The sequence below is a fragment of the Amblyomma mixtum genome, chromosome 3, assembly GCF_055824585.1.
Source record: "Amblyomma mixtum isolate Tamu chromosome 3, ASM5582458v1, whole genome shotgun sequence".
NCBI lineage: Eukaryota > Metazoa > Arthropoda > Arachnida > Ixodida > Ixodidae > Amblyomma > Amblyomma mixtum.
In genome coordinates this window covers 203,351,042-203,377,891 of record NC_143014.1, presented here as the reverse complement: position 1 = coordinate 203,377,891, position 26,850 = coordinate 203,351,042, and the positions used below count along the sequence as shown (strand labels likewise).

General features: G+C 46.3%; 1 protein-coding gene across 1 annotated transcript; it reads right to left on the bottom strand.

Moving 5' to 3' along the window:
• Positions 1-286: 286 nt before the first annotated feature.
• Positions 287-24,835, bottom strand: LOC149353341 (annexin-B12-like). Its single transcript, XM_089577326.1, has 13 exons — positions 24,634-24,835; positions 22,221-22,229; positions 20,678-20,947; positions 20,418-20,626; positions 18,336-18,411; positions 13,311-13,405; positions 12,997-13,201; positions 12,120-12,199; positions 11,885-11,941; positions 9,984-10,173; positions 7,250-7,308; positions 6,437-6,559; positions 287-343 (listed from the first exon to the last, which is right to left on the bottom strand). Exons 1-13 carry the CDS (start codon positions 24,833-24,835, stop codon positions 287-289), a joined length of 1,632 nt encoding a protein of 543 aa, XP_089433452.1.
• Between the last annotated feature and the right edge of the window lie 2,015 nt (positions 24,836-26,850).

Genomic DNA, 26,850 nt, shown 5'->3' with positions numbered 1-26,850 from the left:
ACGCCAAATTACATCACACAGCAACTTTAAAAGAACATGGTACTGAACAACGTTCGAAGTACGCATGCGGAAAGCGGGAAGTAATAAATCTTGCATGGTTTTCTTGAACGGCCGGGAGTAAAAAAAAATGGCCAGGCCCAAGTTTATTGCTGTAGGCCACCGGGAAGACGCTTCGCTGATTCACTCAAACTTCGAGCAGCTCCCTTCCAAGTGCCTCGGCGGTGCTCCTGTGGGCAGGCTTCGTCCGGGCAGTAAGCTCAGCAGTGGCCGTCGAGTAGCCTGAAGCTCAGTTCCCTTGTACGATGGCGAGCAAGGCCTTCCTGTAGTTGCCCGACGTGTCCGACTGCGACAGAGAAACGCCGTTTTGCGCCGGAGAGGAAAGGCAAGTGGATGGACCGACAACAGTGCGCGTACGAAGTTACAAATATCCGTGCTAAAAATCGCGGCGTCGCGAGCGGACCACACATAGCGCCCGTAAAACGTAGTATCACTCAGGCTACATATGAACAGTACTAGAACCAGGTGCACTATTCGCAGGTTGTGCTTACAGCTGCCGTAGCATTCTTATTTAGTAATAAGTAATCAGATTTATTTATTTTATTTATTTATTTCAAAATACTGCAGGCCAGCGTTGGCCCAAGCAGGATGGCCATAAGGTAACACAAATTACAACGCCACGTGAAAACCTTTCATGTGACACACAGCAAAAATGGAACTTAAAAGATGAACATAGCAACTATAAAGAGAAATACATGCTTAAAATTGAATACAGGAGAGTCACTTCCTTTTTACTGAAGCAAAAAAGTTTTTAGTGCCTGTTCTACGTCAGGAGAGTTAAAAATCGATTCAGGGAGATATTTCAACGAGAAAGTTTGCGCTATTCAGACGATCACGGGATGGAGAGGATGGGGCTGGGAAAACTTGTAAATTTAACGCCATTCCCTTCCTCTCTGTCTTGTGGTAAACAGCGAAGCTAGTCTCGTTGAAATCGAAATGCTCCAATTCGGTCAACAACGCATCTTGTTAATCAGAGGCGTTCATCAAAAATTCACTGCAAATCAACGTCTCTTGACTAATAGTTGCGCGATCATCCACACTGTACCGTCATGGCTATCCTCCCAAAGCATGCGCGATAAACGCATTTTTTTTTTTCATTCAATACTCTTTCCATAGCCCTCCGGTATAGCCTTTTAGGAAGCTCCCCTTCTTTCCCTCGCTTCTCCATCGTGTGAGGTGTTCAGTGTCTGGCAGTGTGATGTTCGTATACGACCGCGAGCTCTCTTAAGCGGCTGAAATACCTCCGCGCATAATCTGTGTAATCTTAAGGGGGGAGGGGATTGTAAAACGCCTTCAGCCGACCGCCGTATCCGACGTGGAGTCAAGAACGCTCGTCATACACGGAGCAAAGTTTTTACATGCAAAAATATGGTAGAAGAGCAAAATGGCATCTTTTTAAGTCAACGTCTCCACCCTGTTTCGGCCACTGAACAGAAGTTGAGCTCAAAGTAAAATTTATCGTCATCAGGACAGTCACGTCCAAAGCAGGTAAAAGGCCTTTCCTACTTAACTCTTTCTCCCATTCAACTCTGTCCTCCGCCAGTTATGGCCTCCTTATCCCCGCAAACTCCCTAATACCACCTGCCTACCTCTGCCACCCTCTGCTAAGTTCACCTTACTTTGAAACCCACTCGATTGCCTTAAAAGACCACCGGCTACCCTTCCTCCGCACTACATGTCCAACTACTCCAGTCCATTTCATCTTGATTTCAGCTTGGGTACCATAAATTGAGGTTTGTTTCCCATGTCTCTCTTGCCTGCTTCGTCTGCGAACGTCGTTGCGGTTTTTAGAAGCCAGTGAACGCCTATCACGACTGACGTCACACCAGCCGCATGACTTCGCATGGCAGGACTCGTGCGGAGAGACTGGCACCGGATGGCGCCGCGAGGCGTGTGAATTTTTTTTATCATTTGTAATTTATCGGATCGCTTTTGAAGACTTATATGCGGCCTGAGGGCTGAGTGGCCTTGGCTCAACATAATGCGTGCATTTCATAGCTACCTTCAAAACCGTTTAATTGGATTTTTAGAGTTACATTTGCCATTTTGCTTTCCATGGATCGCTGCGTTGTCTCAATTTAATTTAAAGCCATTTTAATTAGCCTAAAAATTTCTGCCCCGTATTTGAGTACTGGCAAAATACAACTATTATACGCAATCCTCTCGAAGGATACTGGGGAGCTGCTCTTTATGACCTGAGGGTGCCCGCCTAAGGAATGCCATCCAAATGTCTTAGTCTCCTGGCAACTTCACTCTCTTGTTGCGGATCTGCGGCCCCTACTTGCCTTAGATAGACTTAGCCTCTCACAAACATCAATGCCTCATCTATCCGAAGCTGTTGGTCCTTTCCCGGACTGCTGAGTAATGCTTTAGTTTTATTCATATTAATTTTCCCATCGTTATACTTTTGCTGCTTAGGCCTTCATCATGCACTGCAATTCCTCCCCTGAGTTGCTATTAGTACGGCAGTGTCGCCAGCAAATAAGGCGTTACAAATCAGCAAATCAAAGGTGTTAAGTTAGAAGTCTACGGGTCCAGTAGCTCCTTTTCCCCCTTTCGCCGGTAACTGCCGCGTCCATTGCAAGTCTGGAGGGGTTAAAGATGATGACAGCGCGTCGCGCGCTTCGGACGCTGTCCAAGGCCGCGCGAAACTGGGAGCAAGACCGCGAACAGCCTTGTCAGGGTCGCAAATGGCCGACGACCGTTTTACATTGAAAAGAGATAAGCTCTCAAATGGTAGAGTGTGTGGGGGGGGGGGGTCAATAAGGTCGGCGACTTCTGAAACCCCCGGATTATCGAGCTAAGCGATGGAGTTCGGCTTTGCTGGCGCCTCGCCAGGGTGCATGTTCAAGGAAAAGTGCGCCGTCTGCCGAGTCGGGCTCTGGCGAGCACTGGGCTCCGCCCACTTGTATGTACAGTGCCATTGCAGCGGTACTGGTCGAAATTGGGCGAGAGCAGATTTAATAAAGCTCCGCCCAATTATCGAAGGGATTAAAACCCGCTGCAAACAAAGAACGAAGAGGGAGCGCGCCAAGCATCAGTCTAGGCCGCTTTTATACAGCCCTTCTTTTAAACAGCCTTTTTGTTAAACCGCCTTTTTCTCTAAGTACTTGTATTTCGGTGCCGTCTTCAGTAAACAAGTTTTGTGTGTCAAGAAGCTGGAACTGCTGCCCCAACCGGCAACGTGTCGCCGGAAGAGCGTACGAAGACGCGAAGTGCTCTTCGTACTTAACCGCATACGATCATTGGCTAACGTGCCATCGCTGCTCGTCTCCTTCGACGAGCATCTGACCAGCCTAATCCGGACTGCCGAGTCTTACGAGAAAAACTTAACTGAAGGTGTTTGCCATTAACTTCCACCTCCAACTTTTAGCAATCCAGCTTTGTAAACACCACTTGCAAACTCGCGGAAAATTCCAGCGGAGATAATGTGTCACCTTGCTTGGCACCTTTCCTGATCGGTATTTTAACTCTTGAGAATTATGGACGCTGTGCAGTCCCTGTTGGTATGTCCCAGCGCCTTTACATGTGTCTCTTCTACACCCTGGTTATGCACTGTCTGCATGACTGCTGATGTTTAGATTAAATTAAATGCTTTCTTGTTACTTACGAATGTCACTGGTCACATTCTGGGCATTTCTATAGTCTGTTGTTGAGTGCGCTTTCCGAACGCAAGCCTGGTCCTTTGGTTGACTGAAGTTTAAGGTTGTTTTAATTCTACTAGCGATTACTTTGTCACGTCCTTGTAAGATAATCGCTTCATAATTTTTTAACTCTATGACATCATCTTTCTTCTGGCTAACTATGTTAGCATTTTTCCGTGCTTCCGGTATGCTCGCGGTCCTGAGGTATGGAGTATAAAGGGTGCAAAGTTTTCCGTAGAGCAACGTCTCCAGCGTTCTTCAATAGATTTGAAGTTACTTAATCCGGTCTTCAGCTTTTTCTCTTGTCATTGCTTGCGGGGCTTCCCCCACTTTCTCTTTCGTTATTCCAGAACATCAGTTTACCCGGCATCACTACTTCTGTCATTACTGCGATGATTACTTTGGCTACTGCACAGATTCGTATAAAAATTATTTGTTACTCTACTCATCCAAACTTCTGAACGCATTGCGATAGTCTCTTAGTGCGAACATATGTCTTTGGTTCATGCCTAATTTCCTTTTTGTTTTGTCATGAGGCTACCTCTGTACTTTAGAGATAGTTCAATACTTTTCTTATACTTCCTCATATAACTCACCGATTAACTAGTTCTGCTAGCTCTGTCTTATATAAGGGTTCCGAGACTTTTATGGTCTGGGGTTTCTCAATTAGATCCATCATCAAGGGGTAGAGCTTGCCAGTATACAGCCTAGTTACCCTGCCCCCTACTTCTAAGCGCACTCTGATTATATTGGTAAGACTGTCAATCCATCTACGCCCGCTTAAATTGTCTTCTGTAAAACCGGAATACCTGTTCTCGTGTGATGTCTTTTATTTTTCCTTCTTACTACTAACTCACTTATGCACTTCCTCCCCACTAGTTTTTCTCGTTCCCTTCTGAAATCTAGGCTAATTCTAGACCTTATCTGAAGGTCGCTACACATGACCTTGTTTAGCACCACAACATGCATGATGCCGGGATTAGCACACCATACGAAGTCTGTTTCATTTTTAGTCCCCTTATTCAGGCTCCTCCGTGTCCATTTTCTGCCCACGCCTTTGCGAAATAAGTTATTCATAATCTAAATATTTTATTTTTATCATGTACATCCTATTCCTGCCTAAAACTGTCTGCGAAGGCTGGTAGTACGTCTAAAATGAATTGATTTGATTAAATTTATCTCTGCAAATTCAACTCTCCGTTCCACTCTGCCATTCGTGCAGTCTATACTGTTTTTTACCACCACCTGCTCTGCAGAGACTTTCTTCATTGTGCTATGTTTTCAATTTATTGCCGATTTGACGTCTACACGGAATCTTTCAGCTATTTCGTCATCGTTGCTATGTCAGCGCACCATAAACAATCATAAACTACCATCATCTCATTTAAGCTCAAGAATTTGTCGATGTGGGAAGCTATATCCTTAATGATCAAGAACACAAAACCTACCTCTCGTTTTCTCGACAAACCGCGATAACAGAATACCCTTTAAAGATGTATATGCCTGATCTGTTCTCGTAACCACGCTAAGCCCTATGGCATCTCATTCGATACACAAAAGCTCCTCGAACAGCAAAGTTAGGCTAGCCTCACTCGGTAAGGTCCTTTCGTTAGAAGCTTCCAGTGCAGTTTTCAATGGCAACCTGTCCGTATAGTGATTCGCAGCACCCTATCGCTATAGCATAGGTGAGGGCCGAGGTATTATCGGGGACAAATGTTTGCGGGACGCAGGTTCTTGGAAAAACGTTTATTGTAGCTCCACCACGCCACCCAACCGCCTGATATTGTTACCGGAGGAAGGAGCATTTAGGCCTTTAATACCTTGATACATTATCAGACGACTGGGTTGCGAAGTGGAACTACAATAAACATTTTTCCAAGAACTCGCGTCCCGCAAACTTTTGTCCCCGATAGAAGTGGAACTACAATAAACATGTTTCCTAGAACTCGCGTCCCGTAAACTTTTGTCCCCGATAGTACAAGTAGTGTATTCACACAGGAGGTGCTGGTCAGGTACTGCACCAGGATGACCGACCGCTGTCCTAGTGAGAGAGCGTGTTTCCCATTGTTCCCTCAGACGGTCGGATACAGCTTAAGAATGCAGCGAAGCACCGCCCACATTCCGGGCCGCCAAAAATATTCCTCCATGCCAAGAAGATAGTGTGGTGTTCAAGCTTTTTCTTCTTACGCGAAGACGAAATTATAAAGGCAATATTTCGATGCCTCTGGCTTGTTTTCGACTATGATATATATACACAAGAAATGAAAAGCTGAAATATTTTACTGTTGTGATCGGTAAGCAGAGTAATACAGGACGCCACAGACCATGACCCATTGTTACCAACTGCTGTTTTTTGTTCACTTTGTACCGTACTGTAGCGCGGTTAACCTTAACCAGCATAACCTCACTGGTCGTCAGCTCTATTCGCCGGGAACAGACAACCCCCCAGGCGTTGTCGGTGAATTTTATCAGCCTTATTTTTTTTTAGTAGAGAAATGAGGCAGGCACGAGGGTTCGAACCCCGGACCCCTGGCAAGTGAGCAGGATGCTCTATTCCTACGTCCGATCGCTGCAAAGACTAAGCTTAAGCTCAACCTAAATATTCCTTTCTTTAGAAATTTCCAAGCGATCATATGGCTGAAAATACATCATTTCAGGTTACTTACTCCCCATTCTTTTTACTGATCTCTACTGTCCTCAAAATCGCCCAGCCCACAACGGTCTGCGTCGCGTACCTGAATGGCGCTGCCGAGGGACACCTTGTACTTGTCGAGGTACTCCTGTTTAATCAGCTCCAGGTCCTTCTCGCAGCGGGACACCACGACTCGCTTGAGCACCCTGTCGTTGGTACCGAGTCCCTGCGATAGAGCAATAAGGGGAGTCCTGCGTCGGATGCTCTCTCTAATGCTACTTAACGGCGTTGGACCTGTACACCATTGAGAGCTCGCCCCGGGAGAAAATTATCCACATGATAGTGTCTTTCGGCATCGCCTTTTTGACACACTGGCGCGTCCGGTGAAAATACAAATAAGAATTTCAAAAGAAACATGATGTGCCTTTGCGAGAATGGCTTTATTTTACAAGGAACAAGTGCATTATGTTCTGTGTCGTAGCCACTTTTAACGAAGGAAGGCAGGACCGTAATCGCACAGTTCTGAGTCCGTCTGTAAACCAGAAACTCATACTCGTTCGCTCTTGACCAGATTAACTGACTCATTCCGCGACCGACATTAGCTTCATCTACGTTAGATGAACAGCTCTAGTGTCATAATTAGATGCACGCCACGAGTCTAGTTTCCCGTGTGGGAAGTGGCAGCTTTATGAGTGGAGGCAACACACTTATGATTCCTAGCTGACAGCTGTTGGGTGCCTGGCACAAAGGAGAGGAAGGCTAAGCTTATTTGTCCATGCTTTAGCCAAATCTGAAGCGAAACTACAGTGAGGCTTCGCCCGAGCGCAGGTGATGCCAGAAAACGAATATTCATCATGCTACTCTTATTTCAACTACTCAGCCTTAACTGCTCCTATAGAAAGTTGTACCAACTCACCTTCATGGCGTAGTACAGCGTTTCCGCAAAATAAAAGGGAGGGCTGTAGACACACTTCACTGCAAATAAAAAAAGAGACTGACTTATTCACGCCACCGTGTAATACCTGCAAGCAAACGTGCCGTGCGCTTTGCTTGAATGTATGTGCAGCCAGTATACATCGGGAGCATAACGCAAGTGGTATTTTTAAGTCAACGTCCATCAAGATTTGAATCAAGTCCGCCGCAAGCAAGCTCATCTGCTCATTCGTTCTGATACCGCAAAGAGAATCATGCAACCACGTAGCTCAACTCTCGACTCCCGTGGACCGCTGCGAATGTTCAGGACCATCGATTAGTTCTCTTCACTGACAAAGAAAACATGTGTGCCAGCTCAGGCGAATTTTTTTGCCGTGCCATAAACAAGGCCTCGCCTTTGAATCACCGTCGCCGGCTCTCGCAATTATCCTTGCATTTATCAAAAAGGCAGATACAGCTCTTTGCTATAGCGACAGTCAACTACAAGACGTGCAAGCGGCAAACCGAATTCAGCGTGAAAATCAACCTACGCATGCGTAAAGCGATTCCTGGCTTGTACGAATTCCTCTTGGAGTTAATTTTCCGGGACCGCAAGCAGTATCAATACAGGACCACTCATTCCTACCAGTTAAGTGTCGCTACCATTTAAGCATTGATTCACTGGAAAGTTCGTAAGGCTGATAAAATGCATTGGAAAATATACACGTCCAGAAACCTGCCTGGGGAGCTCGAGTGGCATGCCTTGCAGTGCATCAGCGACACCTGCCGTTGGTCTCCCGGTTCGAGATAGCTTCTCCATAGCCTCCTCTATTTGCTTATCGTTGAACGTGCAGTGTTAAGCCTTGTGTCAAGCTAGAAGGCGCGGTTGCAATGCGCTCCGTTCGCTACTGGAGGTGCTGTCTGTAACGGCGGGCGAATGCACTAATGCTCACTGCATGCTGCGTCGTGCACGATACACGTGACATGCATGGCGCGCCGCTACTCCCGCCCGTCGCTCAAAAAGGACAGGTGGCCCCCGGCGACGGCCAAGTCTCACAGCAAAAATCGGCAACTGGGATGCGAAATAGTGACGTAGCGCACTCAGTGCAGGCACGCACAGCGACGAGCTATCCGAACCCAGTGACCAACGGCAGCTGTAGCTTGAGCGCTGTAGGGAGGTGTGGACATCTGTAGCAGGGCAGACAGCATACACAAGCAAGACACCTATAACTGAGCTGAGGCAGCTCAATATGCCAGGTGTCCCAGCTAAATGTAACCAAGCTTTTAAAAAACACGGGATGTCCTAGCCGTCTGAAACCAAATGAGGGTTGTTTAGAGTCGCGTGACCTAGTCTGCAGTATTTTTTTCGTTCTTCAAGGTTGACTAATTAGTCAAGCTTAATTAACTAACTTTTTAATTATTGACTTTAGGAACAAAGTGTCAATGGAAAAGTTGTCGATCACTTAGAGAAACAGCTTACTGAGACATCTGCAGCAAAGTAATATTTACGTAAAGTAGTTTCTTTTTACTTGCCTTTCACCATAACCCGCACAATAAGAAAAAGCTTCCACATTTCAACTGTGCCACATCAACGTCCCAAGACGCACCTTAAAGAATAAAATCCGTTTTTTTCTGAAGTCCTCTCCTCAATGAGACTTTGGGTGCACATTGGGGAGGAGAAGTGAGTGAGCAGCTGGTCACGTGATAACTTTCTTTTAATGCCAATAAATGAACCTACGTAAATCGTAACTTCACGGAAACAGCACTACTAGCGGTTTTTCGAGGCGATCTAAAAGTTTTTCATTGACACTTTCTTCCTGAAGTCAATAATTAAAAAGTTAGCTAATTAAACTTAACTAATTAATGACCTTTGAAGAGCGAAAAAAATACTCATGACTAGGTCACGCGACTATTAACAACTCTCAGTTGGTTTCACTGGACTAGGACACTTCGCCTTTTTTAAAAGTTTGGTTACATTTAGCTGGGACACCCGGTATATCCTAAGGTTCTAGCATTATCAGCGCGAAGTTCGTGGACTTGGAGCAGATGAAGATAAGCAAGAAAGCCCGCCAGCTCGGGCCATTTTCCGACAATTCAAATGGCAGCTAGATGCCAGTCGCGAATCGCCTGGCCCTCTGGTGGCATTGCTCGTGATGCAAACACGCACGGGATTCCGAAAGCGTTTGCCCCGCGGAGCTCTTTAACCCCCCTATGGTAGTCAAACCCCAATAAGGAGAATACAGGCCCGTTCATGGCCCAATATATAGAATACTACGGATCACCACGCCATGCGTGGTCAGAAAACTAAACATCTGATGCCAGTGTTTGGCACCGAAGCGCTGAATGATGTGTGATTTCAAGCTTGGAGGAGGCGCATACCCGCCTCTAAGCGCCCCAGTTGAGGACGGCCGGACATTTAGGTTCTGGGCGGCCACTACAAAACTCCTGTGACGCGCTTTTTTTTCCCATTATCTTGCATTACTACGGTTCTTTCAGAGACGCCGGCTGTAAGATTGTTCTGCACTGAAGCATAGCGTAGCAACTGGCACGAGTTGAGGATAAGTGCGCTGTAAGCCAGTACGCCAGTGCACATCCGAAGTGAAAGCAGGTGTTCGTGGACTCCAGTTCTTTCATTACGCCTTCCATGGAACGATTCAAGCCACCCAGGGTGAAAGCGAAATTCCTTTTCTCAATTTGACAGGTACGATTTGGCGAACGTGCAGGTGAGCAGTACGCACCGATGGCCAGGAATCCGTTCTTGATGTCCCCGCTCATCTCGCTCTTGATGGCCTCCATTACAGTGTGGTTAGTGAGTGCGTTGTATTCGCGGAAAACGAGCCGCAGCTGCTCATAGCTCTGAGTGGCAATGATGCGGTTGAACGCCGACACGTCCGTGCCCCAGCGCAGCACTCCCGCTTTTTGCAGCTGCTGCAGGCAGTCGCGGGAAGAAGGCAAAGCTACAGTCTCGGGCGCACAAACAGGGTCAACTCTTTCTCCACGTTTGAGCTAGACGGCATCTTACGGCGCACGCAGTGCTGCTTTGTCCACGTATCCTGGCCGTTCACCTTAGCTAAATATATTCTGTAGCTCTGAGTTCTTTCCCGTATCTGATTACTTTATATGTTTATCAGTTGAATTTTCATTTCCATGGGCGCAGAAAGAAGATGTGCGCGGGCAAAGGATTGAATTTTGGTAGCCAAACCTTAGATATGAGGGTTACAAACCAAAATAATATTTATACGCATGTTCAGGGTGCGCCGTAAATATCCCCACACCTTTTTACCTGTATAATCCCCCTTAAAGCGAATAAAGATTGAAGGGTTCTTCGATAGCACTTCTTTACTGGCCCCTGCAACATAACACAAAGGTTTTCATTCAGTTCATAGGTCTTTTATATTCATCATAGTTTCCAGACATCGGGTGCACGACTGCACCGCAGCTTGCATGGCATGTATGGGAAGTAATATTTTATGCTTGCTCTATGAACTTCCTGAGGACCTCTACTATCGTGTGCTCCTTTACGCCAACTCCTGCTTAAAAAGCTCCTCTTCCCGTCACAATCAGCAGTGCACACTTCTCTTTTCACACTCTTGTCTGTATTCTAGAACTATCAGTATTCTCAGGCTTTTAGGCAAACACATACTGCAGCTCTGTCGCACCAAAATTTGTCGCGACGGCTGCATGACCACCTTTTTCACGTTCCTCGTTCCCTAGCGTTCGTTCATGTTTTTTTGTTGTTTTTTTCTGGGAGGTGAAGATTTTCCGTAGCAGAACGCACAGTAGGCTTTGTGAGATCCGTGGAGTGCGTCATGCGCGAGTATTTTGTGACTAATCTTTTGTGATGCCATGAACATCAATTTTAGTACTTTGGAGGTCTCAAATGGTGCTCGTTCGGATTTGTTTAACAATTTAACAGGCCCGGTACGTGTGAAAGCGCACCATACTCTGAAAAATGCGTCAATCGCCTTGAAATTCCGCACACGTACTCAAGACGACTGAAGAGAAGTACAGGGAAAGCAAAGGGGAAAATCTATAAAAACTTCAGGCGTATCGAGGACACAAATTCCATCGCAGTACTCGCGTCGCATAAAAGCATCAAATTATTTACTTCCGCGTAGCTCCAACACGCAATTCAAACATGAGAGCTTTTAGGAAGACCTGAGCGTGGTACAAAAGAAAGTTATACAGCTTTCTCAAATCTTCCAAGTGTTTCCAAGTGTCAAAACATAAAACAACGCTCATCTTAGGCGTTTCACCTAAAACGCGTTAGACTAATGGCAGTTCAACTACCGCAAAGGATTAACTACAAAACAATAATCCTCGCAGGCTTCGATTTGGGAGAGGGCAGGTTCTCAACGGTGTTAATGTCAACAAACAAGCTTTCAGGAGTGTTACTCTGAGAAACTCTGGCTTAGGGATTGCGCACAGATTTCCTAAGGCCTCGTTTTGCCGGTAAGCACTGTCAGCGAAGAAAAGAAAGGACCTAAGCAGGATCTCTAATTGCGCTTTCCACCCCTGTCGTAGCTCAAGTTATAGTTCAGCGATTCAGAGGTTCGCGACATGGACCCGCGCCTTGCCAACCGAAAGTGCTCCAGCTCGCCACTGGTACTTCTTTTCACAGGAGAATTATGGAGCTCACAGCGGCGTCGTTGCGCGCCCGGACTGGATCCAGAGGGGTGCCCTCGTCACGCTGGGCCTGCAACACAAACGCGAGAGAGAAAGCGGGAAAACGATCAGCGGTTCTCAAAAGCCGATGGTGGTGGACGCCTCGCCGCTCCGAGGAAGTAGAAACGTTCTTTTTTTTTTTGTTATTATTATTGGACCATAACGGCCCAACACGCAAGTTGGTTGCTTATAAATCTGCTTTCTCTTACATTACACATGGAGACAAGAAGGTGTCGAAAATCGCCAGATGTGTCGCCAATGATGTCCTTCTCCAAGTCTTTCTTGAATACTGCAAATATAAAAATAAATTTCATACGTCATACTGTATGCGAGTGTTTTTTCATATGTTAATAGAAAAAAACTCAGCAGCAGCCTAAACATGAGATGCTGAGCAGCATCGCGTGGTAGTAACGGCAAATTTAATTTGATGTTCACACTAAGCATTAGGTGATGCTTGCATTTTTGCCTAGCCGGCAATCTTTTTCGCACTTCGCTGAGGAATACCATGTGATAAGCATATAAAAAAAAAGATGTGAATGTGCTACCATTTGTCTTCAGCTTTCCAAACGTGCGCAACTCACTCGGAAACTGCGCTTGCAACGCAGCCAGTCGAGAACGCGATCTGGCAAACACATCCACATATTTCCACGAACATACGGCACAACGAGCGTAAGAACAAAAACAGCGCGAGCTGCGCGTTATTTGGGCCCCGTCCCATGGCCGCGGTGCGTCGGGTCAAAGTTCTGATTCAATCCTGCCAGTTACGAAACTCCGACTCAAAACCCGGTCATGACCAGTGGCCAGCCTTAGGAGGTTAATAAATGGTGGCGAAAAATATGGGCTGAGCAAACTGTCTTGGTGACAACTCGTAACTTTTTTTTTCTCCATTCTATGCGTATTTTCCTGTGAATGCTACGGGGCACGTGCCAGCCTGCTAACCTTCGAGTTTGGGCGTTCACGGGCTCCGTGAGGAGTTTCATGACTGGTAGGATCAAAGTGCCCTGACAGTGACTCCGAACTTGAGAGCGAAAGGAGAAACCAAGGCACCCGCAAAGTCCACGCCGCGTTTAGTGCAGGGCAGCTCACTTCTCTGGTAGTGCTCCTTGATGAGCCTGATGTCGTTGTTGCTGTGAGTGCAAAGGATCTCGATGAGGCACTCCTCGTCGGTACCCAGGCCGGCGATGGCCTTGCGCAGCTCGCGAGCAAGGTACTCGTGCAACGGGTACAGCAGCCCCACTATGATGTCCTCGAGGTTACCGCGCAGGGCGGACTTCGCGTCATCCACCAAGTCCTGCGATGGTCACACAAGGGCCATCCCCGGTTTCTTTTATTCTCTCTCTCCATTCCCCCTTTCCAGATCCACTGTATCAAGCGAGCAGAAACTTGAATGGAAAACTTACACGTCCAAACGACTGCTTGTATGCTGCAACGATCTCCTGCCGCTGCGGTTCCGACCTTGCACATAAGATGTCAATGATCGTTGCGTGGTCTGTAGCTGGAATTAAAAAAAATAATTCAGTGAATCAATTTATATGCCACTCGTTTACGTAGCTAAACAGCCAACACTGTCAATCGCTGTACATTGATCACGTGAGTCACGTTGGTAATTACTCAGCCCGGGCGTCCTGCCGGAACATCGCAGTTAATAAAGCTGTGCGACATTAATATTTCCGCGTGAGTCATTGAAAATTGAACGCGGCAAAAGTAGTAAACAAACAATTAAGTTCTGCTTGCCGGATGGATAGTTCCTAACGCACAAATGGGAGAAGTGAGGGTAGGCGCTTTGCCGGCAGTTAGCATAGAAATTAACCAAAGAAACGGAACCAGAATAGTTAACGTTCACATTTGGAAAGTCTAAAACCCCAGTTTGTATACTTTTTATGAAGTAGTTAACTTCATTTTAGCTCGCCTGTCCGAGTAAAAAAAAAAGGTCACCGACAAAGGCAAGAAAAAAAAGTGCGCCACCACCTTTTGATGACCATCGCCGCTCGTCGATGATGACAGCAACTTCAATAAACAAAACTTATTACGGTGCTTCTTCACAAGCAACTCATCAATAAATTTAACACTCACTTACACCAACACTGTGAAAGAAGAAAACATTCACTCTTACAGCACCATTTCCAACCAAAAATTGCAAACATATATCACTACGAGAGTAGGGATAGATGTAAAGCAAAAATCCATAATATTTTTCAGGCATAGGAAATTATATAAACACTACACACTAATTAATAAATTCATGGAGGTTAATCAGACACACAGTGTGGAGTCGGCTCGAAAGTCATGTGCCCAGAAGGCTAGGTAAGGTTTCCCTGAGCGTCGTGAAACCACGTCCGGTTCTAGTTAGTGAAAGTATAGAAGCGCCAGAACATTTCAACTTCGTGAGGTTTAGCCTGTAAGATCAAATAGCCTAGTCACGAGGGTTTAGTGATCTCAGTGTTCGTAACGAGGGCTACCACAATTTTATGACGTTCTATTTCAATACACATTTAGAGCATAATTCATGAAAGACCAATGAGGGACGAATGCTATAGGAACTTTGAATATGCGGCTTCATTGATTGGCTCTGAAGTGCCGAAGACGTACTGAGGGTCGTGAGGCACGCCTAGCAGGAAGGAACAACGAGTTAATTTCGAACTACAGTTGTTCTTGAAGGTGCACTTAAATACAAGTGCACGATATTTCGGTTGCAACCAACTGGCCTAAACTAAATATAGTTTATAAATAAATATAATTTAAGTTTATCAAAGACTAATTTTATAAATAAATATAGTCGTCCCCGAACCAGGACGAATTTTTCTTTAACTACGAAGTTTCTGAGAAAGCTGTATAGCTTTCCTTTGTAGCCGTATCACTGCGCTCGGGTGGGTGTCAATGAGTAGTTACTCCCTTATTATAAATAGTTTCCAGTTTAACGACGGTTCTGGTGAGTGTGCCATCATGGGGCCCCTCACTTGTAAAACTTATGCGGTGAGAACCCCTAAATAGTGCTCGCTCTTGAAATAGAAGACATGGAACCCACATTTACACATATGATCAACGTTTATTTTTTAACAGAAAACGCAAAACTTCTTGGAAGACCTCCGAAATACGGAAAAAGCACCACAGGGGAAAGAAGGGCCGATAATCATCGACTTGGTGGCGAGTGCTAGTGCCGCAAGAATAAGAATAGAGTTCTATGTAAAGTTTAAGCATATTTTACGCGTATATTCAGTAACAAAAAAATCTAACGCTCACGAATCACCAGCGCATGCGAAAAGCTGTGACTTGCTTATTACACCAGGTGTCCCAGCTATCTTTATCCAAAGATTAAAAATATACAGAGGCAAGATAAATGGATTCATCTTCAACCACGTTGTTGACCATTGTATTTCGTTACTCAGAGTATGTTCGTGCTCTTTTTAATTCAATACCTACAAATTTTGGCGAAATTAAACTTCCTTCTATTGCGCTTCTGGCGAAAATTGCGCTGGCAAAATGTACAGCGTGCCAAAAAACGTCTAATTCATCATTATTTGTTTATGTGTGCTGTAGATAAGCTGTCAAAATGCGCGCCAAAGATGAAAAAAATGTCATGTGACCATGGGCTTGCGCACCGCGACCGCAGCGCTCTCAAACGCGGAATCGGTGAAATTAGTCGCGTTTGATGATGCCGCGAAAGTAACTACGTGCATTGGTCAGCAACATGTTTTAAGTTGCCTACACCTATCTCGCCCTGGTATATTTCAAATTTTTGCCTAAAGATAGCTGGGAAACCTATTGGAAAAGTGCCAGAAGAAATTGAAGGTGTGCAGCGAACATTTTCAATTCGACGCAGGATAGCACACCAGACTGCGTATGCAACCATGCGACGACAGGGACAGTAGAATGAATCACCTGCCGGTTTTCCCTCCTAGGACTGTATAATATATCGCTGAACTTATAATTCCAAATTGAGGAAAAAAGCCGGAAACATTTCTGCGAGACTCACGCCACTCTACTACAAATGACTTCGCATTAAGCATTCGCTCTCAGGGAAAAACTGTTTTTAGCTCCGATTAAAGAGAAAATTCCCCTAACAGATAATACGTGGATTGAAGTTTATTTTATTGAAACCTTTCTTTATCCAGATCATAAGTGGGTTCTCACAATAATTGCGCGAACGTACTTTGAAGCAAATCTTTCCTCTGTTCATCCTTTTACCTGTCTAGAAGTTGCCTCATGCGTAACGGAAGAGTGGCATCGAAGACGGAACTAGATAATAGAAAAAAGGCGAAAACTGAATGAGGAACACATTTGTTACAAAATACGACTCTTGATCTCTGTTGGTGGCATTATTAGGAAGGCCAATCATTCACTGAAACACATATATGCGTTACCTTTCTTTTTTCCTCTTTCCAGCCTCTTTTTCCTCTAGTTACCACCAAACAAAACGGAAATTGGAGGGGCAGTTCACGTTCACAGCCAGGGACCACAAAATCCTCCTCTGTCTATTTTCCTGCGCGACAGTATTCTGTTGCTGCCTCGAACACGCTGTATTTGTAAATGTAATACACGTATTCAGATCATAAAAATGAAAGCCGAAGAAAAACAAGCGCAGGATATTGAAGAAAACGCGGCATTGATTTCGACATAGCCGTGCCAGCAATGGTTCGGTGTCACTGTCACGGTGGTAGCATCGAAACCTACGGGCTTTGTGTTGTTTTAAACAACACTATATATACTCGGATAAAACTCAAGAACGAAAAGGAAAATTCCCCGCAAAAGATGGCCTCCTCCACTGACGTCGTGGTTAATCCCCTTGGACCTGCTAGCGGGACATCACGAGTGGGAGAAAAAAAAGGGGGGGGGGGGCAGATTAAAGGGGATTAGCCACAGCACAATAGATTAACCAGGGGACGCCATTGGCTGGAGAGCCCCCTTTCAGGGGAACCTTCCGCTTTGTTCTTGAGTTATATCCTGGTCTCTTGAACGCATTGTACGCTGTCGTCCAGTCAACGTAAATATGCATATCATTCAGTGTGTGCCACGTAGACTGTCGCAAGCACTGCAAGAAAACTCAAGTGACAACTGGAGCGTAATCAACGCATGATGTAATTATACATTGTCACCTTGCACAGCTAGAAGCGTTTTTAAGCACTTCTCCTATTATGCGAATTTTCCCTTTTGTAGTGTTCTTGTCGAGGTTTGCATCTGTCCGTCAAAGTGGTAAAAAAATTACGTAAACAGATAAGTTGTTTTTGAGTCTTCTGTTGTCCCTGACAGCTTAAATTGTCCACCCGCAGCCGTGGCTCTGTGGCTCTGGCGTTCGACCACTGATTCCAAGGTCGCGGGTTCGATACCCTTGGCAACCATATTTCGATGGAAGCGAAATACAAAAACGCCCGTGTGCTGTGCGATGTCAGCAAGCGTTGAAGAACCCAAAATGGTCCAAAACAATCCGGAACCCTCCACTTCGAAGTTCCTCATAGGCCATGTGTCGCTTCGAGACGTTAAACTCCACATTTCCTGAACTTGCCCTGTCTAATGAGGCAGCGCTTTAGCAACACGCTAGAACAGATGGAAGCGGACAACACGGAGCATACTGATGTGTGCTGACAGCTATCCCAGTGACAATCGCGTGACGATGCCGTCGCAGCGACCCGCAAGTATCAAGCGCTTCATAAGGAGCCATGCGCACATAAATAATAGTGCGGCGACCTAGGGGAATTTTTTTACTTTTCTTGCAGTCGTACTACATCTCCAGAAGCTACAGACTACTTGCTTGTTCGAATGCTCCACATTACTGATGAAGTTGTATCTTTTCATTTTTATTTGTCCGAAAGTTCAATAAAGGATAAACTGACAAATGCAATGCTCTTACTTTAGTAAGATGACTGCCAACAATATTGTAATGGTTGAGTTGCCACGCATTTTTTTAACTTTACTCGAATAACAGTAAGACGATAAGATGAACAGGCTAAGCGTGATAGTCGTATTTTAAGGCAGAAAAAGTTGGCTTACTTGTGACAGCACGTTCCCGCTTACAAACAGAAGGTTCAGCAAAAATCCTTCCATATGCCGCAGCTGATACCCGTGACTGATATGCGCTGGGTACACATTTTCACCGCGAGCATGCTGGGAATGTTTTGGCTTTCCTCCGCGGCACTACTGCTGTCGTCACCAAGCCTGCAGAAACGGCTCATGCGTGCTTATGCACTAGCTAGCGTAGGATAGTGACGGTAACGATAGCGGTGTACGGTAACTCTACGCTTAAAGTCCGCACTGAAAACTCACACAGTACCACGAAAGCTTTGCCATGCGGTGTACAAAAATCTATCTACGATAAGCATGATAATGCACCGATAACGTAGCAACAATGCAATTATAAAAAAAAGCGAAGCACATGTGGCGTGTTACAACCAACGGCGCTTCTTCTGTTAAGCGCTGGTCTCTGCACTTACTCCATCCTCTCATGGCTTTTTTCAGCGCCTCAACATCCTGGTGGACATTGAAGGTCACGCATGTCTTGAGGGTTCCCTGCACATACAGCAACATAATAACCTTTTAGCTCTTGCACTGAAGGAAAAAAAACTGGCCATCTCTTAAGTACCTTTCAAAGATGTAATTAATGCTCGTCATATTTAAGGTCTTTGGGAGCAGCCCATAAAGGGGAACTGTTGAACGTCCATTAAAGAGATGTATTCGATGCCTGTCCTGCCTTGCGGAACGCTAAGCCCACACTGCGGACGCATAGAAAATTCAAGTAGCCTCGTTCTCCTTTGAAATACGGCAAACTCAAATAGCCGCCATCACATAGTTCCAGTCCTGCACTCCAATGATCGCTTTAGTGTCGCTGTGCCCTTGAGTAGCTTACTGATTCATTCTCAGACCAACCACATTACCTGCAGACATTCGCAGCAGTTGCTTATATATACTCGTGCCTCAGAAAACGCATTAACCGTGAGATACGCTGGCAGAACCGCACTTACCACGGGAGGAAGCGTGTACACAAGAGCAGCGGTAAGTTATATGACCTATATGGGCACCTCTGTGGAGACCCTAACGGGAATCCATTGTGAAAGCCCAAGAGCTGTCTCGTAAATGCTGAGCATTTAAAGTAGCCGGTAGAAATCAAAGGCATTCTTGCGCACTCCGGAAAACGATGCTGAGGAAGCAGCATATTTCGCGGATTTTACATAGAAGGAAGAGGAGGCTGAATGAAGCACCCTCTTGCACCTCAGTTACGGTAGATGGAGCCGCACCGATGAAAACAAGCACAGTGCATTGTACAGAATGCCCCTTTCAGCGAATCGCCCTCTTCTCTTGTGGGTAGGTTCTCGTCACTCACCACAAAACAAATGACGCGTGTCTTACTATATTATGCATACTTGACCACTACAACTGCTTGCATTTCTAATGGGGTACTCGTGTGACGCTGGTGAACCATAGTGGGATTAGGCTACGGTTAAGTGAACGTAAAGTACCATAGAAAGCAGAAAGGGAGGCATTCATCACCTAACCTCAGTTGGTAGAACACCACGCGCATTATGCGGAAGCATTGAGTTCGGCTCCATCCCGGGCAACATATTATCTTCTGTCCAAAGTGACTACTCAACTACTTTTCCTCTCAAACAATCACAACACGGAAAAGCGGTAACAGCAGTGCCTGTCTGTGCTGTCCCAGCCTGTCCTCAAAGGAAGTTGGCTTCTTTCGCATAGAACAAGCTCTGGCTACCGCCCCACTTCCCATGATCCCGAACGTTATTGACAAACCGCAAGCAGAACCGCAAGACACAAGCAGAACAAATAGCAAGTGGACACAACACTTGAAACCACTAAAAAAAAAAATAGGCGCATTAAAAAGTGGGCCTGCACTTTGCTCACACTCCATCGCTGTGCTCTACTTCGTTTCGCGCACCGACAAAAACTAGTCCTGCTGGGACGTCAGACAGTGCACAGCCCTGAAGCCAAATGCACCATGCACAACATAATTCCCTGCGGACATTCATTCACGCTAATCAAAGGGCTGCACATTTCACTCACGCGGCAGTGTGTCTTAACCTATATAAATTTTGTGCAGCATGCTGAGAAAGCGCCAATGAAAACAAATAGTTACAACCGAAATTTTCTTCTTACACGTGCGCCTGCATTTCGAGAACTGACTGCTTCAAGATTTCAATTTAAAAAGTAAAAACATTTTGCGCAAAACTTGGACAGAAACAGCGCTGAGGGCGAGACGAACGAAAAGAACGGCCAAAAACGAGTCCGTTTTTGTCGTCCATCACGTGCGACTTCAGAGCTATTGTCGTTGTTCGTATTAAGCAGCATTAACTGCATTCATCCGGGTGAACACTCCTCCCGCATCGCTATTCGCATCGTACTGTGATTCGATCAATGTGGAAATTAACCAGTGCCTGTTCTACATTAATTCCAATGGAATCGCCAATTTGTTATCATACAGGACGATTATTTCAAATCCAGAAATCATGGGGAATTGAGATTCTTTCCGCTGTTGCAGATTTACCACCACACAGCCGGCTCACCTTTCCTGGAGCGTAACAGCTTTGCCCGTATGACGGTCCGTCCGTTATAAAAGGTCTGCTGGGCGTAGTCGGTGGGTAGGGCATGCCGCTCACGGGGCCTGCATACCTAGAGTAGCCGTTAGTACTGTATCCATTTAATGACCCGTAAATAGACTGCGCGCTGATGGGAGGAGGGTTGTAACGTGGGTAAGTGCCCCTGGGGTACCCCGCTGATGACATCAGCGCCGGTATAGTTGGAACAGGTCCTGCTTGCAAGGAGCCCCCAGGTACGAGAGACAAAGAAGTTGTCGATGGAGTACGCCACGGCGGGGGGCCGCTAGACTGAGAGGGAGGGTAGTTGGCCCCAGGTACGGGAGACAAAGAAGTGACCGATGGAGTACGCCCCGGCGGGGGGCCGCTAGACTGAGAGGGAGGGTAGTTGTCCCCAGGTACGGGAGACAAAGAAGTGACCGATGGAGTACGCCCCGGCGGGGGGCCGCTAGACTGGGAGGGAGGGTAGTAAGCCCCAGGTACGGGAGACACAGAGGATTCTGATGGAGTACGCCCCGGCGGAGGTCGGCTGGGCTGAGCAGGAGGATAGAAAGTCGCAGGTGAAACTGGTTCCGGTGCTGGTGATGGGTACCCTGGAGGGAAACGAGGTTAACCTATTTTAAGGTTAAGAATAAGATTTATTTTCCAGAATTCACTGGATGGATTCCTGGGATAAAAGCCACGTATGTGGCTTGACAAAGACCCAGGAACCATTTCTGTGGCAGCAGACGGGAAGGTTTCTGTATGCATGCAATGCGTAAAAATAATGCGACACAAACTGCGTGGTCTAGCGAATGCCCAGAGCGCACATGTGCGCCCTCACCGTTCGATCACGTTCCTACGTGGCACTCGCGGTAGAAGAGAACGTACCACGTCCGCCGCTAAGGACAAGGATGGCGCAGGTGTATACACTCTCAAGGTTCGGTTTCACTACACATAAATACCCCCGAAAGCCGAAGAATGGACAGCCGTCGCCGTAACTCAGTCGGCAGAGGATCGGACGCGAAATTCCGGGGTCGTAGTTTCGGATCCCACTGGCGTCGAGTAGTTGTTTTTCTTCTGCTTTTTAATCAATTATTTAAAAAAATTATTACCTAATTGACCTCCCTTTGATGAACAACAGAATTAATAATTCAAAAAAACATCCCGTATGCTCCTTATTTTCGGTGACCGTTGGCTTCCGTCATGTATATCATAACAAGCCCCTCTTTTCCTTTGCCTTGTCTGCTGAATACAAAAAGAGAGAATTAGAGGAAATAAAAATTAAGGGGACACTTAAGCTCTGCCTTAAGGGTATGATGCGGCAGCGTTAATGGTTATTTGCTACTTTTTTTGTTAATCAGTCCGTCTCTAATTACACACACTCACTAGCATACATCAGTTGGCATACCAGACCACGTGATAAACCACAAAACACATATGGTCTCCCTTTAGCCGTGTCGAACGAACGTGCCTCAGTGGCCAGGGGTAGAGTGTATGACTCTAAACCCAAGGGTGATGAGTTCGATTCTCAACTAATTACCCCAAATTTCTTTTCAGCGTAACTGATTTGCTTTGCACCCCTGTACGTCTAATGACATTTCAGCCATGCTATGACCTCTTGGACACAATTTAAATTGAGTTTTACTTCTTATCAATCCAAAGCGAATTAAGGGTATAACGTCGCAACCCTCTCGACCAATCCTGAATTAGTGTCTCAACGCGCATGGCTTTCCCTACGAACGCCCGACCTGCCGCTATCGCGATAAAAATTTACCTCCTTTCACTTGCTACTTTTGTTTCCTAACAGCGTTTACTGCATTCCTTACTATAGCAGCCCGACGTGTTCTCAAAGCAGCGTTTATATATTGCCCGAGAATGCAAATATTTGATGCACAAGCAAGAAAGAGCTCCCACTTCCGGATACAAAGCTGCTGGAAACAGCAAGCCGAACCTCGACGTTGGGTTACTGCGGGCTACGGATGAATCATTCCACTGTCCTAACATCCCGGGCGAATGGCCTTCTTTATGTGATATTTCTTTGTTTTACTTTTTTCCTTACTGTCGGCTGGAAATAAGTGCATGAAATCTTAATAAATGTGAATAAGCCTCAGTTCCGGTGGACGCTGGCTTTACTAGTGCATCTGGACATAATCGAAATCCAAATGGCAAGGCTGTTTCTTTGGTTAGTTGGTTACTCATACCAAAGAAAAACTTTTAAGCGTTAAAAGACAAAGCGCTGTGGCCTGTCCCACTCACGTCCTCGTATTTTTTTTTTTTTTTTTTTTTTGCAGAATAACAGTCGGAGGTAAAACGAACCAGGGTGAACAGACAAGCGCAGGTCTCGGTTTGGCTAGGCCAGACAGAGAAAAATATTAAAATTCTTTCGCTCTATTGCTGACTCAGTGGCTTAGGCATTCCGCTACAGATCCCAAATTTGCCGGGTCTATCCCGGCCGCAGCGGCTTTATTTAGATGGATGCGAAATACAAAAGACACCCCTGTGCTATGCGCTGCCAGAGTACGCTAAAGAACGCCAAGTGTTCTAAATTTACCCACAGCCCTCCTCTACGCCGTCCCTCAAAGCACATGTGTCGCTTCAGGATGTTAAACTCCAAAATTTAATATATAATTTAATGAAATTCTTCCAGCTTCTTGCTGCGTGCATCAAGGCTTAGCGACTGGAAAGGATAATAATAAACACGCCCACGACTGACACGTTTCCTCTGTAAATGGGGACATGGCACGGGCTGGGACACTTTACTTTTTAATCTTTATCAACTGTCCGAACACACTTTTTGTATATTTGGAAGTGAACAGTGCAAAACGAAGGGACATAGTGAGAAGACAAGCGCTGTCTTCTGTCTTGTCTCCCGCTTAATTGTCTCCTGCGTTTGTCTCCTTGTCGAATCTCTCCTGTCTACCTCCTTTCGTTTTGCGCTGTTCACTCCCAAATAGATAACCAACCAAGGTGCTATTTTTGTACATGGGGCACTCATCTTGCTTTAATAACGCATCTTGAGAACATAAGCGCTGTGAACAGCTTTACCTAAGCAAATAGCACTCACGAATAGTTTGCGTAATCGTTACCAATACCTAGCTATCTTAACTAAGATCTCGCTCGTAACGAGTCGACTGTCTTTAAGGGAAACCATTGCATCCGGGCATTTCTTTTTCCAGCGCTAGGTGTACTAACCTAGTTTACCCTGTTCCGCGTCGTCGTAGTCGACATCGCGTCCACATGCCCTATTCCCATCACTGTAGGAATGCACCATCGTTGGAAGGCCCAGAGCAAAAAAAAGTTGCTGGGGGTTTAGCATTGCAAATCAGGAAGTATTGTGCTAAAGCAGGTTTTTTCAGGTGACAACCAACCCCACCTACCTGAAAGCGCCATTCCGAAAGCGCGTTTCCTTTCCTTACATGACTTGCGCACAGGCGGATCCTCATGGAGACACGACGCGCAATGCCCAGCGCGAGAGTTTGTTGGTTTAACACCAGGCTCGATTGGCTGCGACAAGAGCATAGTGCTCTCGTGCAGTGGCAGCGAGGCTGATCTGTTCGCGCAGACGCGGGTTCGAAACCCAGTCGCGGCAATATTTGTTACTTCTCCAGGTTGGCCAAGGTCACCCTCATTCAAAGCCTCGGTTCATTTCCCGCCATTTCTCGCATCACGTGACTACCTTCAGAGGCTTCACCACACAACCGCATTTTCCAGGCTATGAGGCCAATAGTGCTGTCGGACTAAAACGTAGACACTGATAGCATACAAAAGTACAACACTGCGGCTCTCTCCGATGAACGCAATTTCGGGCAACCTCGAACTGCAACGGAAGCACTAAGCCGAACCGTGATTCAAAGTATTCTGCCCCTCAGCCACGAATCCGCTCACTTATTCATAGGCTACTGCAGTTATTTGTGCTTGATCAATGGCAGTTCAGTGTAGTGGCAGTGATAGTCAAGCGTGGCGTTATCACTGCATTAATGACTTCGCAAACCAGCTACACCACCGATCACGCGCCTTAACCTGAAGGTATGAGCTTTTTCAGTCCATCTTTTTTCTTTTTTTTTTCTTGGGAAAGGAGGGGGGCATTGCACTTAACAAGCGCAGTGCCAGTCAACAAGCTTATGTTCGCATGTAAGGGAGACGAATGCAAGTTCACAAGTGAAACGATGCTGTTCCGTAAGTACACCCAGCAGCCTCTACGCACCTGCGGCGGGTGTGGAGGACTCCGGGAAACTTGGCTGTGGCGTAGGCATGCGCCGCGGCGGCTCGTCAGGATCCACAAAGCCCATCGGTCTCGAGGCGTCCGATGTGTAACTAGACGAGCTGGTTGGAGGGTAGCCAGGGGGATATCCTGGGGCATAGCCTGGGTTGTAGGCTCCACCGGCACCGCCAGAGGAGGCGCTCATCGCTGATGCGTCTGGCCCGGTGAAGGAGCAGCGCTATACCACGGCTCGCCTATAGACAGAAAAAATATTTAAAGGCCGCCCTTTCGCACAGGAGCAGCGGTGGTTGTCACCATGCTAGCCAACACGAGGCCTGGCCACAAACCTTAAAATTTCGCAAGGTTGCAACACTTCACCTTCAATCCGCTCTCAGTCTTAGTGACTAAGCACATATTCTCTGGTTTTATTTTACTGATTTCGCCACCTCTTCCTACCTCTACTTAGCGCACACCGACTTCTTTATGACTACTTTTGCACCCTGAAACGGTCAGGTTTTCAATTACTTTTGTTCTATTCGGGCTCGGATGTTAATGCACCGGATCCCAAAGTCTCCTATGGTTTACCCATCTATGGCAGCCACGGTGGCTCAGTGGTTATGGCGCTAAAGACGCGGGTTCGATCCCGGCCGCGACGGTCGAATTTCGATGGAGGCGATGTTCTAGAGGCCCGTGCACTATGTGATGTCAGTGCACGTTAAAGAACCCCTCAGATGTTCGATATTTTTTGAGCCCTTCACTATGGCGTCCCCCATAGCCTGAGTCGCTTTCAAGCGTTAAACACCCATAAACCCATAAACCGGCTAACCCATCTCGCGTGTGCACGTACCGTATTTGCCAAAAGTAGACAGGCGATGGGGTTTGCTTCTGAGCTTTATAGTGGAGCCCTTACGGCACCCCTAAGGACTGATAGGCCTCAAAAGGTTAAGAAACAAACCCCGATGTTTGGCTACTTCTAGCAAAGAAGCTGCAGCATACATCCCTGACACCATCAAGTTTTTTTCCGACAGCTCATGGCCTTGGCCTCGAAGAGTGAGGCGCTCTACTTCGTATGAAATAAGACAATAAGCAAATAAGTGGCAACTGGTGGGGTGTTGCTCTGCGCACTGGTTGCACTGGAAACCTGGCTACGGCATCCAGCTATCGATAGTACGAAACGCAGTGCAACAAGCGGTAGCTGTACGTCATGAAGGAGGCATCGTCAGTTCACGCGAACTCTAACTAAAGCTGAAAATTCTCATGAATTTAGAAGCTGTCACGGTTATCACCGATTGAGTAGAATGGTAAAGCATGCAGAATGAAGCAAAAGGAAAGTTTGAGTGATGGGCGCCAGAATTGTACAGCAGACATTCAAAGGCACTTCACGAGGCTAGGATGAGCGGGAAAAAAGGGCAGGCAGTTGTGAAATTGCTTACAGAGCGACCACTTCTTGCTTGGAAGAAAAGCGCTGGAATTAAGAACACGCAGCAAAATCGCCACCACAAAGTCGAGGCTGACTGATGTTTTTGCAGACAGGCGCTATAGCTGACAGGCATTTTGCTTAAAGCTTACAGACGCAGCAAACACCAGGCAACTACTGGAGCAAAGCACGCAGAAAAAGTCGGCTACCGCATGGACAGCTAAGTTTGAAAAGGTGATGTCACCATGATCATGATCAAATCATGAACTAGCGAGCTAATCCATTCATGATGTGTTAAACACACGATGAATTATTTTGTCTTGCGCGGGAACTAGGCAAAAGGGTAAAAAAATACACACCGCACAATAGAAAACACCCGACAAGAAAAAGAAAAACACAGAAGAACTCTCTGCCGCGCACTTCTACGCACATGTGCACCAGGTTATTCTACACAACGTTTTGGTCTTCTTCCGTGCACACATCGACGATATGAACTGGTTAGCAATAGGACTGGTTATTTGATACGATGGTGAACGACAAGTGTCAACAACAGGGTTTAAAGCCTGTTGAAGACCCAATCTAATCATCGTCAGCACGCGGTCCTGTTATTTCTCATTTCACAATAGCACATACACAATTTAGAACATGGCTGCGTTTACTAAACTACAGTCAGACGCCCGAAAACAATCGCAGGACAGGAATCAACACGGTCCGCAGCAGGCTGCTCATCTGCGGCATATGTATCGGCTATGTCTAGCGCGTTGATGCAGGCTGCGCTAAGGGCTTTTAACCAAAGCGAACAG

Coding starts and splice junctions, on each gene's coding strand:
- LOC149353341 (XM_089577326.1), bottom strand. CDS start 24,835: ATGAGCGCCTCCTCTGGCGGTGCCGGTGGAGCCTACAACCCAGGCTAT. Junction 13,406..18,335: donor AAAAGCCATGAGAGGATGGA/GTAAGTGCAGAG, acceptor TTTTAATTCCAG/CTACAGACCACGCAACGATC. Junction 13,202..13,310: donor ACAAGCAGTCGTTTGGACGT/GTAAGTTTTCCA, acceptor TGACCATCGCAG/GACTTGGTGGATGACGCGAA.